The sequence below is a fragment of the Oncorhynchus kisutch genome, linkage group LG6 (assembly GCF_002021735.2).
Source record: "Oncorhynchus kisutch isolate 150728-3 linkage group LG6, Okis_V2, whole genome shotgun sequence".
NCBI lineage: Eukaryota > Metazoa > Chordata > Actinopteri > Salmoniformes > Salmonidae > Oncorhynchus > Oncorhynchus kisutch.
In genome coordinates this window covers 34,633,978-34,652,442 of record NC_034179.2, presented here as the reverse complement: position 1 = coordinate 34,652,442, position 18,465 = coordinate 34,633,978, and the positions used below count along the sequence as shown (strand labels likewise).

The 18,465-nt window shown below is 40.8% G+C and overlaps 1 protein-coding gene across 1 annotated transcript in view; it reads left to right on the top strand.

Moving 5' to 3' along the window:
• The window catches only part of lhfpl7 (LHFPL tetraspan subfamily member 7), a 231,657-nt gene that overhangs the window by 65,227 nt on the left and 147,965 nt on the right, over positions 1-18,465 (top strand). Inside the window, exon 2 of the mRNA XM_031826643.1 lies at positions 18,281-18,419. Coding sequence (XP_031682503.1) covers positions 18,281-18,419 — 139 coding nt within the window. The remainder of the gene's footprint in view (positions 1-18,280; positions 18,420-18,465) is intronic.

Here is an 18,465-nt window from a genome sequence, read left to right as displayed (position 1 = left end):
GGAAATGTTTTCAGGATATGCATCTCTCCAATGAGATTGGGACTTCTCAGGGGGAATCCTCCAATACTTTATTTCCACATCTAAAAAATACTTGATCAGACATTGCCCCGAGTTTTACGGCACCTTCAGCCAATTTAAATAAAATAAGATGTCATTTGCCACCTGCTTTCGTAAACAACAGGTGTAGACGAGCTGTGAAATGCTTACTTATGGATCATTTTCCCAACAATGCAGAGTTACAGAATAAAAATATAAATCGTGACACGAGGAATAAATACACAGTGAAAAATCAAAATTAGTAAAAATAACATGACTATATACAGGGAGTACGTGTACTGAGTCGATGTGCAGGGGTAGAGGTAGCTATGTACATAATACAGTGCCTTCAGGAGGTATTCATACCCCTTGACTTATTCTACATTTTGTTGCATCACAGCCTGAATTAAACAATTATTGAAGTCATTTTTTTCTCAACCACCTACACACAATACCCAATAATGACGTTATTGCAAATGTATTGAAAATGAAATACAGAAATAGCTCATTTACATAAGCATTCACACCCCTGAGTCAATACTTTGTAGAAGAACCTTTGGCAGCAATGTACAGCTATGAGTCTTTCTGGTTAAGTCTAAGACCTTACAACATCTGGATTGTGCAACATTTGCCCATTATTCTTTTCTAAATTCTTGAAGCTCTGTCAAATTGGTTGTTGATCATTGCGAGACAACCGTTTTCAGGACTTGCCATAGACCACTGGGACCTGTATGCTCTCGTTGGCTGGCCCTCGCTTCATATTTGTCGCTAAACCCACTGGCTCCAGGTCATCTATAAGTCTTTGCTAGGTAAAGACCCGCCTTATCTCAGCTCACTGGTCACCATAGCAACACCCACCCGTAGCACGCACTCCAGCAGGTATATTGCACTGTTTATCCCCAAAGTCAACACTTCCTTTGGCCGCCTTTCCTTCTAGTTCTCTGCTGCCAATGACTGTAACGAATTGCAAAAATCGCTGAAGCTCTCTAACTTTAAGCATCAGATGTCAGAGCAGCTTACCGATCACTCTACCTGTAAACAGCCCATCTGTAAATAACACACCCAACTAGCTCATTCCCATATTATTATTACCCTCTTGCTCTTTTGCACCCTAGTATCTCGGGATGCTGGTCTTCTAAGCAGAGGTCCTCTGTCCAGTGTCTGTGTTATTTTGCCCATCTTAATCTTTTATTTTTATTGGCCAGTCTGAGAGATGGCTTTTTCTTTGCAACTCTGCCTAGAAGGCCAGCATCTCTGAGTCGCCTCTTCACTGTTGACATTGAGACTAGTGTTTTGCGGGTACTATTTAATGAAGCTGCCAGTTGAGGACTTGTGAGGTTTCTGTTTCTCAAACTAGACACTCTAATGTACTTGTCCTCTTGCTCAGTTGTGCACCAGGGCCTCCCACTCCTCTTTCTATTCTTGTTAGAGACCGTTTGCGCTGTCCTGTGAAGGGAGTAGTACACAGCGTTGTACGAGATCTTCAGTTTCTTGGCAGTTTCTCGCATGGAATAGCCTTCATTTCTCAGAACAAGAATAGATTGACAAGTTTCAGAAGAAAGTGCTTTGTTTCTGTCCATGTTGAGCCTGTAATCCAACCCACAAATGCTGATGCTCCAGATACTCAACTAGTCTAAAGAAGGCCAGTTTTATTGCTTCTTTAAAGCAGCACAACAGTTTTCAGCTGTGCTAACGTATCAATGATAAATTAGCCTTTTTAAAATGATAAACTTGGATTAGCTAACACAATGTGCCACTGGAACACAGGAGTGATGGTTGCTGATAATGGGCTATTGTAGATATTCTCTAAAGACATCTGCAGTTTCCAGCTACAATAGTCATTTACAACATTAACAATGTCTACACTGTGTTTCTAATAAATGTTATGTTATTATAATGGACAAATATATTTGCTTTTCTTTCAAAAACAAGGACATTTCTAAGTGACCCCAAACGTTTGAACGGTAGTGTGTGTGTGTATATATAGGACCAGCCAATAGTTTGGACACACCTACACATTCCAGGGTTTTTCTTTATTTATTGTAGAATAATAGTGAAGACATCAAAACTATGAAATAACACACATGGAACCATGTAGTAACCAAAAAAGTATTCAACAAATCAAGGATCTGCATGGAAGAATGGGAGAAACTCCCCAAATACAGGTGTGCCAAGCTTGTAGCATCATACCCAAGAAGATTCGAGGCTGTAATCGCTACCAAAGATGCTTCAACAAAGTACTGCGTAAAGGATCTGAATACTTATGTAAATGTGATATTCCATTTTTTATATACAGTGGAGCAAAAAAGTATTTAGTCAGCCACCAATTGTGCAAGTTCTCCCACTTAAAAAGATGAGAGGCCTGTCATTTTCATCATAGGTACACTTCAACTATGACAGACAAAATGAGAAAAAAAATCCAGAAAATCACATTGTAGGATTTTTTATGAATTTATTTGCAAATTATGGTGTAAAATAAACTTTTGTTATTGACCAAATACTTATCTCAATACTTTGTTATATACCCTTTGTTGGCAATGACAGAGGTCAAACATTTTCTGTAAGTCTTCACAAGGTTTTCACACACTGTTGCTGGTATTTTGGCCCATTCCTCCATGCAGATCTCCTCTAGAGCAGTGATGTTTTGGGGCTGTTGCTGGGCAACACGGACTTTCAACTCCCTCCAAAGATTTTCTATGGGGTTGAGATCTGGAGACTGGCAAGGCCACTCCAGGACCTTGAAATGCTTCTTACAAAGCCACTCCTTCGTTGCCCGGGCGGTGTGTTTGGGATCATTGTCATGCTGAAAGCCCAGCCACGTTTCATCTTCAATGCCCTTGCTGATGGAAGGAGGTTTTCACTCAAAATCTCACGATACATGGCCCCATTCATTCTTTCCTTTACACGGATCAGTCGTCCTGGTCCCTTTGCAGAAAAACAGCCCCAAGCATGATGTTTCCACCCCCGTGCTTCACAGTAGGTATGGTGTTCTTTGGATGCAACTCAGCATTCTTTGTCCTCCAAACACGACGAGTTGAGTTTTTACCAAAAAGTTATATTTTGGTTTCATCTGACCATATGACATTCTCCCAATCTTCTTCTGGATCATCCAAATGCTCTCTAGCAAACTTCAGACGGGCCTGGACATGTACTGGCTTAAGCAGGGGGGCACGTCTGGCACTGCAGGATTTGAGTTCCTGGTGGCGTAGTGTGTTACTGATGGTAGGCTTTGTTACTTTGGTCCCAGCTCTCTGCAGGTCATTCACTAGGTCCCCCCGTGTGGTTCTGGCATTTTTGCTCACCGTTCTTGTGATCATTTTGACCCCACGGGGTGAGATCTTGCGTGGAGCCCCAGATCGAGGGAGATTATCAGTGGTCTTGTATGTCTTCCATTTCCTAATAATTGCTCCCACAGTTGATTTCTTCAAACCAAGCTGCTTAGCTATTGCAGATTCAGTCTTCCCAGTCTGGTGCAGGTCTACAATTTTGTTTCTGGTGTCCTTTGACAGTTCTTTGGTGCCATTAATGCAGGTAACGAGTGGAGGACAGAGGAGCCTCTTAAAGAAGAAGTTACAGGTCTGTGAGAGCCAGAAATCTTGCTTGTTTGTAGGTTACCAAATACTTATTTTCCACCATAATTTGCAAATAAATTCATAAAAAATCCTACAATGTTATTTTCTGGATTTTTTTTCTAATTTTGTCTGTCATAGTTGAAGTGTACCTATGATGAAAATTACAGGCCTCTCATCTTTTTAAGTGGGAGAACTTGCACAATTGGTGGCTGACTAAATACTTTTTTGCCCCACTGTATATAAAAATAAGCTACATTTAAAAATTTAAAAAGCTGTTTTTGCTTTGTCATTATGTGGTATCGTGGGTAGATTGATGAGGGGAAAAACAATGTAATCTATTGTAGAATAAGGTTGTTAAGTAACAAAATTGAATAATGTCCTTGTTCTGCCACGACTCTGAGAAGCGTAATATATTACAGTTTTTCCGGTCCCATTGATAGGATAGTCTCGAACGGAGCTCATCCAGTTTATTCTCCAGTGAATGCACGTTCGCCAATAGAACAGAGGGCAACGGTAGTGTATTTACTCGCTAACCTAGTCTCGTCAGGGTGCTGACTCGCCTGCCTTGGTTTCTCCACTGCTTCCTCTTTCGAGTCCCGGGGATTAGGGCCTGGTCCGGAGTAAGCAGAACATCCAGAGCTCCTGACTCGTTGATGTAAAAATGTTAGTCCAAATCGAGGTTAGTGATCGCTGTTCTGATGTCCAGAAGTTGTTTTCTGTCATAGGAAATGATGGTGGAGACATTATGTACATAACAATTCAGATCAGCGGAAAAATACACAAGATGGCAGAATTGGACAAGAGCCCGAAAAACGGCTGCTATCCACTGCAGCGCCATCTTATCCAGTTGCTGATGTGGTCGAGTTCCTGACCTTGTATTTCAATTTTTTATAATCATATTTTTGTACACTAAAGGCCTGTTAACTCAGAGAAGGTACTGAATATTGGTTCTGTGATTTGCTGCGAAATGAACAAACCCATGCTTCAGCATTAGGGGATAGAGACAGTATCGAGAGCAACAAGAGCCACCCACCAAGGAGGCCATGCTTGTCCTTCACCCATTCCAATGCACACATACAGTGGCGTCCATTGGGGTTCCAGGTGGGGCAGCAGGTGGTGGTATGTGGCCCTGACAGGAAGACCGCTGCCTGAGTGTTAGGCCAGAGTGGACCCAGGCCAGGAAAACTGGGACTACAACTCTGGAATGCAGCTCTGGATACAGTCCTGAATTGGGCCTCTGTTCCTCTGTCAGTGGCTCTGCCCTCCTGCTGTCCTGTCCTGTAGAGCTATTGATTTAGGAAAAGGATAGGGCAACATGTATGGGCAGGCTCTGAGAGGCCACTCCACATGCCTGACTGGGTTTACACATGCATGCACACATGTAGACACACACACACACACATACACACATCTTTGTCAGTGGTAAATACAGGCAGTTAGAATGCAGGGATGTTAGAACGTCCGTCTCCCCACAGCGTTGTTGGCAGGCGGAGCAGGCTCTCACAGGGACCCACAACAATGGGCTCTGTCATGCATGTGGTCTGCTGACTCTGGTCACTCTGGCTGTGACCGTCCCCGGGGCTGGGGGTGGCTCTGCGCTGTGCTTTGAACTTGACTTTTTGCCCACTCTACCAACGCCCCCACCTGGTTCTGGCTCTCACTCTGCTGAGGAGAGGGACTGACCGGGGGAAAACAATGAGGGACAGTGTGTGTGTGTGTGTGTGTGTGTGTGTGTGTGTGTGTGTGTGTGTGTGTGTGTGTGTGTGAGAGAGAGCGAGCAGGAAGTTTGCCTCAGTTCATTCAGCCAGGATAAATTTTAAGGCTGACTTCAGATTACCGCTGTGATTTTTGATTAAACATGTCACCACATTTAAAAAAATATATTTAACCCTTTTTTTACCAGCTAAGTTAACTGAGAACACATTTTCATTAACAGCAACAACCTGGGGAATAGTTACAGGGAATGAGCCAATTGTAAACTGGGGATTATTAGGTGACCATGATGGTATGAGGGCCAGATTGGGAATTTAGCCAGGACACCAGGGTTAACAGCCCTACAATAAGTGCCATATGATCTTTAGTGACCACAGAGAGTCAGGACACCCGTTTAACGTCCCAATCCAAAAGTCGGCACCCTACACAGGGCAACTGCCCGGGGATATTTGTTTTAGACCAGAGGAAAGAGTGCCTCCTACTAAACCTCCGAAACCACTTCCAGCAGCATCTGGTCTCCCATCTAAGGACTGACCAGGACCAACCCTGCTTAGCTTCAGAATCACACCAGCAGTGGGATGCAGGGTGGTATGCTGCTGGCTACAGTAAACCATGCTTTTTCATACTTTTTTATTTGAGGCACGAATATAGTGGATTCCTTATGACAATGACAGGCCATTTAGTGTTACCCCTTCTGACTTACCCAGAATGGGAAAGTTAGTTTCCCCCTTTTGGGGGAGAATATGGGAAACTCCACTCCGCTCGATCTATAGGAACCCTACTATAGGAAGCCCTACTGCTAAACTAGGCCTGGAAGCCCAATTTACAGATTAGCAGTCCAATAAGCACTCCCCATCAACATGATTTGGGATAGGGTAATTACTCTAGAACAGGATCTAAGGGGAGAGGCTATATCAAATTAATGACAGATTACATTTCTCAACCGTCAACCATCCTATGTTATAACATGTTGACTTCTCCAGTTATTATTAGATGAGGACAATAAACATTTACAAACACACCCATTTTCTGAGGTGAATTTTAGGATTTTGCCTCCATGTTTCCATGCCTGGCTGTCTGGTGTCAAGGGAACCTGAAGAACATTCTAATGTCCTCTTCATAAGTGCTTTGTGAATGTCATGGCCTTCCTTGGGCCTGGCTGTCCTCAACATAAAATTGACACTCCGTCCACTTGTCAGGTCATTAATCTCCTCCCCCCCTTATCCCTTATCTCCTCTCCATCTTGTATTCTTGCAGCGTGGGCCCTTGGTGCATGGCATTGTCAGATATTCAGGGCGGATTGTCTGACACGACACACACAGTTGCACACAATCCTCTGTCTCTACTAAGCGACTGTACCCCAGTAAAGATCAATGAGGAGATGGATGTATAATTCAACACATTCATTTAGGGGACGGCGGCATTTGTGGGACCGTTTTGGCAGAGTGAAAGGATTGTTTGGAAAATGATGAAGTTACAATATAGAGTACCAGGGAAGAAAAACAACTGATTAAAACAGAGCGAGAGAGAAGAGAGTAGGGACCCCTCCCAGCTGGTTCCGTGTGTGTGTGTGTATGTGTCAGCTACAGGGCAATATCCAGGCCTCATTCAGCCTCTCTCAGTGTAAAGTGATGTTTGTGGAAGCGCGTGTGTTTGTGCATGTGATGTTACTCAGGGTAAAGTGATGTTTTCAGAGATGTGTGTGTGACTAAGCTAATGGGCTCAGAGCGACACGGAGAGATGTCAAGGATGACACTTACTATGATCGCTAGCTACACTGCTACATCACTGAATGCTGATGAGCCCAGGGTCGAGCTAGCTAAGTGGAGGGTCGGTGCTAAAAGGAAGATGGAGCGAGAGAGAGAGAGCATAGCTGCTGTGCTTTGGGTCGCTGTCATCCCTCTCAGTATGCAAAACAATAACAGTTTACATAAAACGGCACCCACGCGTTGGTCCAGTTATATAGCAAACTAATCACATCTGCATAGTATGTATATCAGTTAGGCTGCAGCGGGTATGTATTCACTTCACCCAGAGTCCTCTATACAGGCAAGGCTTTAGATTGTCAAGTGTCTGGGTTGTTTGTGTCAAGGGTATGCATAGAGCACTAATGGGAAACGTCTCTCTTTATGTAGTGTTGTGGTGTCTCTCTTCTCATGATGTGTGTTTTGTCCAAAATGGTATTTTGCTTTTTAGTAGGCCTTCATTGTAAATAATAATTTGTTCTTAACTGGCTTGCCTTGTTAAATAAAGGTTAAATAAACAACATGTAAAAAAATGTAATGGTCTGGTCTTTATACTGCTGTTTCAACAGCGATGAGTGTTGAGGATGTGGGCAATTCCACGATAACGGATTACGCTATGACTCAGTTTTCTTCACTTTAAAATGTATGCCAAACTAAAATATTTAATTGAACATTTTAACAAACCATACAACTCTATGCTCAAGGACTAGTTGTAACAATGTACACAAACATTTACAAAAACACATTTTGTAGAAGAACTTTACGGTAGAATCTCATGTTTTTATGCGACCATGTTTTCAAAAAACTCTGTTCCAAAATATATTTTAAAGATTGAGTTATAGAACTACAGTAAATGAAGTGGATTAACACCCGGTAACGGAATTACATCATGGGTTGGGTCCCTGATCTGTACTACATAGAAATGCATAATTATGGATAGGAATTTAATTATCCTCGTGTTTCACAAGTTTGGACATCACAGCGCAGCACAGACGAGTACAGTACAGTACAATACAGCAGAGTAGGGTAGGGTAGAGTTCAGTAGAGTACAATACAGCAGAGTAGGGTAGAGCAGAATTCAGTACAGTGTAGTAGAGTGCAGAATTACAATTTCTTTGCGCGTTTTAATGACTTAATTCATAAATAAAATTGTTATTAGTAAAATCCCTATAACTAATTGGTAGGTCTACCAATACTTGTTACTTTTGTTAACTTTCATTATCCTTCCTCCTCATCGGGGACAGACATTTGGAAATATCTTCAAGGTGCTACACACAGGAGTTTTTGAATTTTTGCATTGTAATTTCAGAATTTCCATATAATATAGCATTCAGTGCATTCGGAAAGCATTCAGGCCCCTTCCACATTTTGTTACATTGCAGCCTTATTCTAAAATGTATTAAATTGTTTTTCTGCCCCCATCAAACCACACACAATAACCCATGACAAAGTGAAAACAGGTTTTTAGAAATGTTTGCGAATGTGGAAAAAGTCAAGGGGTGAAATACTTTCCGAGTGCACTGTATCTGGCGCTAATAGTGGAACAATAGTGTTTCACAGTATTACTTACCCGTGTTGTGATTGGCTGTGATATTCGCATTGATTTCTCTCGCCGCAGCGGCATCTGTTGTCAAACTGGGATAGCTGTTTTTGTGGTTGTGTTATCTAGTGGAAATAGTTCTGTCATTTCTTGGTTGATAAAATTCTACACTGTACGCTCAATTTCAGTTTCTGTGAGAAAACTAGCACTAAATAGTGTATGGAATCATTGTCCCATCTAAAAAGCTGTGAAATGTATTTTAAAAATATTGCATTTACAGCTGTTTGAAGCTGGTGGGACAACCGAAAGTTACCAGGGAATTAGCGATTTCCACTAGATAACACAGTGGAAAGTCAGAACAGCTTTCGCAGTTTGTCAACAGATTCCGCTCTGGCGGGATAAATCAGAAGGGGAATATCACAGTGAAACACAATCATTCCACTATTAGCACAAGTTATATTATGGATATTTCTGAAATTACAAAAAAAATCCTGTGTAGCACCTTCAAAGATATGTGGGTTTTTGGTAACGGAATTACAAGACACAAAGCAATATTTCTTAAACTTATAGAAGGTCAACTATTTCTACAAAACGAAATATAAGAATTGGTATTCGTTGGCAGGGGTCTTTACGTCAACATTATTGTGTTTTGATGTATTTCTGATACATTTTACGACTATTCGGGCAGATGTTTCCTAAGACATATTTTCCATCTGCTTATCCAGAAATCAAAACATTTACTTATGCATACTTTTTAAGATTGAAAGTCATTAAAACATATATATATATCTATGCCTTCATTTCCTAAAAATATAGACTCGTAACTTTAATTTAACACCCAATTTGATATGCTCTTATGAACTTCACATGTTGGTGCTCATGGATCCTTTTGGATGGAAATGCCCATGTGTACTTTCACAAGCCCCAAATGAAAATACTGTATTGTGATAGCCTTATTGGAAGGAGGATTCTAAACCACCGATTGTAGAACTCCCAATTGTGCATACAATGAAATATTATTGGCCTTTTGTGTGTAATCCTGGACTTCCTCGATTTAATTGGAAAAGGTAACCCATGGAACCTCCACCTGAATGTTACTTTATTACTCCATACTCTTAGTCTATTTAGGGCATTTCTGAACCAGGGCTGTAACTGTTATTGCTCTCCAATACAGGCCTTGTGTGTGATATTGGATTGTAGTAGGAAACCAATCAAATCGTCTTTATGACTGAGCCCCAGCCCTGACCGTAGGTCATAGTGGGACCGTGTGCTTTCGTGTTAGTGTGTCTGCGTGCATGCATGGTTTAACACTGCTGTTGTCTTATACCACAAGATTGACCACCCTGGGCGAGTGTTTACTATAGACCTACTTTAGATGCTGAACAGCCAAAGTGATAATGATGACCTCATTTAACAGAGCTTAGGGCGTTGTCTATTTCTTCTCCTTATCATCTCCACCATAATTTACTTTTTGTTTTTACAATTTCATTCTTCAATGTAACTTCAAATGGACTTTCTCTATCTCCGGCTTGTTGTGTTGTTTCAGTGCTCTGCGTAGTTATTCATATATATTTACAATCTATTTAAGAAACATATCTGAAAGTGCCAGTGCTGTTAGAACCCAATTTTCGACTAAATTAACTCTGCCTCAAAGCATCGCTTAGCACAACACTACACCGTAGTGGAAAAGGGCTTCTCATTTCTTTCTGTCTCGTCTGTAAGTAAACGTTGCGATCATAATGAGTTCATTATAACGCGTTTGTATCATCAACAGCCGAAGACGCTAAACACAATATCGCTGACAAACACAGAATGTAAAGACTTGATTAATGTTGTCCTCATTAATTGAAATGTAGGTTTTGTTTTATAGATGGAGACAGGGCAACAAATGCGATAGGCTTTATTAAATATTATCTGGAGTTGTTTTAAATGGCAAGTGTAAAATGTCATGTGAACACATCTATTACTGCTTCCCAGTTAATTAGCTCAATGAAAGGAAGTTATTCTGCTAGTGGAGAAATATTGCTGTTACCTGCCTGTGTGAAGTGAGAGGATGTTACTTGCTTCATTTTTATATGACCAACCTTGAATTTGTACACGAAACTGCACTTGGGGACAGTTAAATGTCTCCTATTGCAGTCGTACGTATTATGATTTTACATTATATTACATTATGTATTATTTGGAGATTGTGTTGCCTATTGAAACTGATGCAGCCGCAGTAACCTGTAGTTCCAAACAGTAAATGACCGCTACTGTTAAGTAGGTATGTATTGTGGGGACCAGGGTTGGGTAGGTTACTTTCTAAATGTAATCTGTTACAGTTACTTGTTTTCTGTCCAAAATTGTAATCACTAACGTAACTTCTGGATTACCCAAACTCAGTAACGTAATCTGATTACATTCAGTTACTTTTAGATGACTTTCCTCTTAAGAGCTCCGGAGTGGCGCAGCGATTTAAGGCACTGCATCTCAGTGCAAGAGGCGTCACTACAGTCCCTGCTTCGAATCCAGGCTGTATCATATCCGCCCGCGATTGGGTCCCATAGGGCGACACACAATTGGCCCAGCATTGTCTGGGTTTGGACAGGGTAGGCCGTCATTGTAAATAAGAATGATTTATGAACTGACTTGCCTAGTTAAATAAAATAAAAATAGGCATTAGAAGAAGACAAACATGTATTGCCAATTGAACGACATCTATTGCAGGATAAATCAATGTTAAAGTTTACATAGTTGGCCATATATGGATGTTACATTTTACTCTATGGGTTGGTTATGTAGGCTTCTTCTAACCCATTACTTTCTACTACATATAATAATACGATGAAATTATATATTTATATTAAAAACCAAGTCGACCAGAATTCCAGTCATTCCAATAAATGTTATACGGATGTGGAAGTATACATTGGCCAAATTGTTTTACCTAAGCATAACCCAAAAACTAAGGACTTATTAGCCAGCCCTACTCTGTTTAGGATATTGTTGTCATGGATGACTGATTGGGCTCATTGATTCGAGTTGAAAAGTAAATGCTGCGTTCATGGAATGGCGTTAAAAATGAATGCCATATGCTGCATTTGCTATAGGCCTATTGTTTACCTTTTTGTTGGTGACACTTTGATATCTTGATAATATCTAGCTGTTTAAAGGGAAAATCCTCAGATGAAACAATAACAAAACGACAGCCCCGCGTTTTGGTAAAAAGCTGAGGGATGGGCCTGGAAAAATGTAACCACTCTCAGATTAATAGACAGAGCAATGGATGCAAGGACTGACCATCCATGATATCAAAAGTATTGTTTTAACCATGTTAAGAGGCTATACAGTGTGTGTGTTTACATTTACAATGTTTACGAACATTGGAGAAAACCAAGCTTATATTTTGGGTTCTCATGGTGTGTGACAGTTAAACTAAGCTCATGAGGCATATACAAGTTATATTCTTCAAGAATCAATGGATATATATATATAAATAAATAAATAAAATTGATGTAGAAACTACAGATGGACATAAAGGGGAAATCAAAAGTGTGCGAGTTTGAGCATGTGTCCATTAGGCCTATGGATTTTTTAAAATCAGCATGAATTAGATTGAGCAATAAAAGCCTACATTTTATTCCATAGGCTGGGATCCGAACTATGCAGCTGTTGCAAGAGCGCATTTTTCACTGTATGTTCACAGGTTTCAAAAACAATTGATTGACAGGCAGTTTAAACTTATTGAATTCAACCATTATTGGGTTCAAATACACAGATTTGTGAACAGCCATTCACAACAATCACAATCCGCAAGGCGCAAATAGCTAAATGAGAGAGCAGCAATGTGATTCACATCAGTGCACTATGTAGATATCAATAAAAAGTGAAGTCCGTATCGCCGAAGACTTCACCGCTGCTGTCATCCACGCGTTTATTCAAATTGGATAATCTTTGGATGCCGACAGCAGTCGCACCATTGGAAGATATAGCTTGGACTGTAGCCTACAAAAGCCTATTTCTGCTCTTTTCCCGCGATCCATTAAACACATTTGGTGTGTCATCATAGTGGTTTCTGACTTTTGTTCAACGTGAGCGAGTCTGACCATATTTAAACTTGCGCCTTTTTTCAATGCTAATTTGAATGTCATTGAGAAAACAGTTTGTTTTGAAAACATCCTTTCTGAATTTAAAAGTAATCCTCGAAGTAATCATCTAGTTTTTCAAAAGTATCTGTAATCTTACTACAACATTGAGGCCCAGCGTACCCTTTAAATGTGTCACTGAATGTAAAATAGACATGGCAGGGAAGCAGCTAGGCGCTACACCAGGAGGCTGTGAGACAAGTCAAGATCAAGCAATGAGGGAAAGAACCAGACATTCCCATGCATACATGAATATCATTTTGGTGAGAGAGGAAAAGAGAACAAAGAACATAATATTTAATGGCTTTTCTACAGAGCCTACTCTGTACAGTATACCTTCCTCTCACCTCTCATGTGATCAGCAATGCAGCAGAAACACCTTCATCGTGACAATTATCAACATCATCATCATCATCATCATCATCATAATCATTGTTGTTCACTTTTGATTATTGCTTTGGTTATGATCCGATAGTAAAAGGCATGTTGATTTTAACCCAGTATAACAGCACATATCTCCTCCCTCTTTTTTTTTTTCTTACACAAGTTTCCAAAAAGGTTATTTTTGGTTCCAGGTAGAACACTTTTTGGTTCTAGGTAGAACCCTTTTGCGTTCCATGTAGAAGTGTCTGTTGAAAGGGTTGTACATGGAACCCAAAAGGGTTCTACTTGGAACCAAAAGTGTTCTAACTAGAACCAAAAAGGGGTCTTCAAAGTGTTCTCCTATGGGGATGGCCGAATAACCTTTTAAGACCTGGACTAAAGCATCCGCCAACTCCTGGACAGTCTGTGGTGCAACGTGGCGTTGGTGGATGGAGCGAGACGACATGATGTCCCAGATGTGCTCAATTGGATTCAGGTCTGGGGAACGGGCGGGCCAGTCATCAATGCCTTCCTCTTGCAGGAACTGCTGACACACTCCAGCCACATGAGGTCTAGCATTGTCTTGCATTAGGAAGAACCCGGGGCCAACCGCACCAGCATATGGTCTCACAAGGGGTCTGGGGATCTCATCTCGGTACCTAATGGCAGTCAGGCTACCTCTGGCGAGCACATGGAGGGCTGTGTGGCCCCCCAAAGAAATGCCACCCCACACCATGACTGACCCACCGCCAAACCGGTCATGCTGGAGGATGTTGCAGGCAGCAGAACGTTCTCCACGACGTCTCCAGACTGTCACGTCTGTCACATGTGCTCAGTGTGAACCTGCTTTCATCTGTGAAGAGCACAGGGCGCCAGTGGCGAATTTGCCAATCTTGGTGTTCTCTGGCAAATGAAAAATTTGAGCAGACACATGCACATTTGTGGACTGCTGGAGGTCATTTTGCAGGGCTCTGGCAGTGCTCCTCCTGCTCCTCCTTTCACAAAGGCAGCGGTAGCGGTCCTGCTGCTGGGTTGTTGCCCTCCTACGGCCTCCTCCACGTCTCCTGATGTACTGGCCTGTCTCCTGGTAGCGCCTCCATTTATTTATTGTCAGTGTTGCTTCCTAAGTGGACAGTTTGATTTCATAGAAGTGGGATTGACTTGGAGTTACATTGTGTTGTTTAAGTGTTTCCTTTATTTTTTTGAGCAGTGTATATACAGTTGAAGTCGGAAGTTTACATAAACGTAGGTTGGAGTCATTAAAACTTATTTTTCAACCACTACATTCATTTCTTGTTCACAAACTATAGTTTTGGCAAGTCGATTAGGACATCTACTTTGTTTATGACACAAGTCATTTTTCCAACAATTGTTTACAGACAGATTATTTCACTTATAATTCACTGTATCACAATTCCAGTGGGTCAATGTGGAGAAATGTCCTCTGGTCTGATGAAACAAAAATGGAACTGTTTGGCCATAATGACCATCGTTATGTTTGGAGGAAAAAGGGGGAGGCTTGCAAGCCGAAGAGCACCATCCCAACCATGAAGCACGGGTGTGGCAGCGTAGCCTAGTGGTTAGAGCATTGGACTAGTAACCGGAAGGTTGCAAGTTCAAACCCCTGAGCTGACAAGGTACAAATCTGTCATTCTGCCCCTGAACAGGCAGTTAACCCACTGTTCCCAGGCCGTCATTGAAAATAAGAATGTGTTCTTAACTGACTTGCCTGGTTAAATAAAGGTAAAATTAAATTTAAAAAAATCATGTTGTGGGGGTACTTTGCTGCAGGAGGGACTGGTGCACTTCACAAAATAGATGGCATCATGAGGGGAAAAATATTATATGGATATATTGAAGCAACATCTCAAGACATCAGTCAGGAAGTCAAAGCTTGGTCGCAAATGGGTCTTCTAAATGAACAATGACCCCAAGCACACTTCCAAAGTTGTGGCAAAATGGCTTAAGGACAACAAAGTCAAGGTATTGGAGTGACCATCACAAAGCCCTGACCTCAGTCCTATATAAAATTTGTGGGCTGAAATGAAAAAGCGTGTGTGAGCAAGGAGGCCTATGAACCTGACTCAGTTACACCAGCTCTGTCAGGAGGAATGGTCCAAAATTCACCCAACTTATTGTGGGAGGCTTGTGGAAGGCTGCCTGAAACATTTGACCCAAGTTAAACAATGTAAAGGCAATGCTACCAAATACTAATTGAGTGTATGTAAACTTCTGACTGACTGGGAATGTGATGAAATAAATAAAAGCTGAAATAAATCATTCTCTCTATTATTATTCTGACATTTTACATTCTTAAAATAAAGTGGTGATCACAACTGACCTAAGAGAGGGAATGTTTACAAGGATTAAAGGTCAGGAATTGTGAAAAACTGAGTTTAAATGTATTTTGCTAAGGTGTATGTCAACTTCTGACTTCAACTGTACATACAAATACACATTTCTGTTACACGATTTCTGATTTGATTTCTATTTGCCATATATTTCACAGAAGTTCTGAACCCTTATACATTTTACAGACACAGTATATTTTACATTTATCTTGTTGTTATTAGTCCCACCCTTCAGCTCCATTCAACCCCTCCCATCTATCTCTTAACACCCTGATTTCTATTTGCCATATATTTTTCAACTGTTCTGTGATTGTTAGTATTGCTATTTGCAGCATTAGCTCCAGGTAAATGTTGCAATACTTCAGCCATTCCTGGACCTGTGACCAAAAACCAGCTACATATGGACAGTACCAAAAGAAAAAGATCTAACGACTCTGTCTCTTCACAGTAGAATCTGCAGAGCTGGGAAGGTTGTATCCCCCATATATATATATATATATATATATATATTTAGAAAAATTCTAAGTTTTGAATCCGGTGTCGTTTTGTGTGTCAATTCATTAACCATGTGCCATTGAATCAGTACATCGAAAATCTCTTCCCAACTATTTTGCAATCTATATGGCACAGCTGTCAATTTTTTGATCCTGAAATGAAACTGGTATATATTTTTATTTAGCACAATTTTCTCCAACCAATTTTGGTCGTTAATGCCGACAGACAAGGGTCTGAATACTTATGTAATGTGATATTTCAGTTTTTATTTTTATAAAATTTGCAACAATTTTCAAAAACTCCTTTGTCATTATGAGGAATTGTGTGTAGATTGATGAAGAATTTTTTTTGCTTTAATCGATTTTAGAATAATGTTGTAACGTAACAAAATGTGGAAATTGTCAAGGGGTCTGAATACTTTACGAATGCACTGTGTGTATATATATATAGAGGTACTCCCACACATGATAGAGACACACGTGATCATATACAAATAGAAGCAAGGTGTGAAATTATTATGTTTTAGTCAAATATCTGTATGGGCTTCAGAATAGCGGGGGTTGCTTTTTCATCTATCGCTCTCTTTTTTTTCTTACCTTCATAAAAAAAATGAAGGTGACCGTCCTCATTTTCTCTGCCCCAAACTTGCAAGAACAATTTAATGAAGTCTTCTGCCAGGCATGGAGATTCTTGCTGTCTTTTTTCTCCCTCCGTGTCAGTCAGAAGGGTGAAACACATCAAGTACGTGACTAATGACACTTGTATTAGTGGTGTCATTCCCTCATGCATGTTATACAGTTTTCTGTGATCGCCGCGGCTTGAATGCTAATCACTCACAGGACTCGTTCCAACAACTCTACTTTGTGTGTGTGTGTGTGTGTGTCCAGGTGGTAGGAAGGTAGGATGCGCGGCAGCTTTATCAAAGTGGCTGCTGCCAACATACTCACTCAACTCCAGCCACCTTAATAAAAGAAAAATGTAATAAAGGTATCACTAGCCACTTTAACAATGCCACTTCATATAATGTTTACATACCCTACATTACTCATCTCATATGTATATACTGTACTCTATACCATCTACTGCATCTTGCCATCTTGATGTAATGTATCACTAGCCACTTTAACAATGCCACTTCATATAATGTTTACATACCCTACATTACTCATCTCATATGTATATACTGTACTCTATACCATCTACTGCATCTTGCCATCTTGATGTAATGTATCACTAGCCACTTTAACAATGCCACTTTATATAGTGTTTACATACCCTACATTACTCATCTCATATGTATATACTGTACTCTATACCATCTACTGCATCTTGCCATCTTGATGTAATGTATCACTAGCCACTTTAAACAATGCCACTTTTATATGTTTACATACCCTATATTACTCATCTCATATGTATATACTGTACTCTATACCATCCACTGCATCTTGCCTATGCCGTTCAGCCATCACTCATTCATATATTTTTTTTATGTACATATTCTTATTCATTCCTTCACACTTGTGTGTATAAGGTAATTGTTGTGAAATTATTAAGTTAGATTACTCGTTGGATATTACTGCATTTTTGGAACTAGAAGCACAAGCATTTCACTACACTCGCATTAACATCTGCTAACCATGTGATGTGACAAATAAAATTGGATTTGATTTATCAAAGCCAGTGTGAGACAGGGTGATAGGCTAATGAATGAAAAGACTGCCAGGCAGATCAAACAGCAGGAATCAGGATGAGGAAGGAGGGTGTCTGTCTGGGGGAATTCTCCTGGAACCCCCACTCACCTGACACACAGCTCCTTCCTTTCCCTACCTAGAACGCATTGGGCGCATAGCATCTACATTCCAGGACCTCACCTAGCCCACAGTTTGTGTGTGTTCGTGTTAGTGGATTGTGTGTGCACAGTTGTCTGTTAGCGTGGGTTGTGTGTTGTGCTTGCCCGGTGTTCTCCTCAGCCTCTCTCTCTCTCTGTCTGTGTAACCAGTGTGTGATTAAACATAGTGTAATGAATGAGGACAGTCAGGGTCAATCCTTTGTTGTTCTGATTTGAAGCACTGTCTCAGGAAACAGAAGCATATTAACCAATGTATGTGTTTGTGTGGGTCTGTGAGTGAGAGTAACATGTTTAACTCTGTTTCTAGCTTTCAAACTATCACACATTATATTTAGTACGGTTCAACCTGTCAGTTGCTTCCTTGATAGGTACTGGTTGCTGAATAGCAAGCTGATATTCAAGTATGCATTAATAGTGTATTTATGTTTAACGAGTGATCAATCCTTGAACTTACCCCTTTCTCTGGTGTTTGTGTGTGTGTTTCAGACAAGTGCAGTGCTGTGTTCTGGAGGATGTTCTCTCCTGGCAGTCAGCTCTCTGTTGGCCATCATCACCATCTTCCTGCCCAGCGGAGGCTGTGAGAGGAGGATCTGTACACTGGCTGGATACATGCAGATGGCTGCGGGTGAGTACAGAACAGACACATACACACACACCTGTCAACAACAACA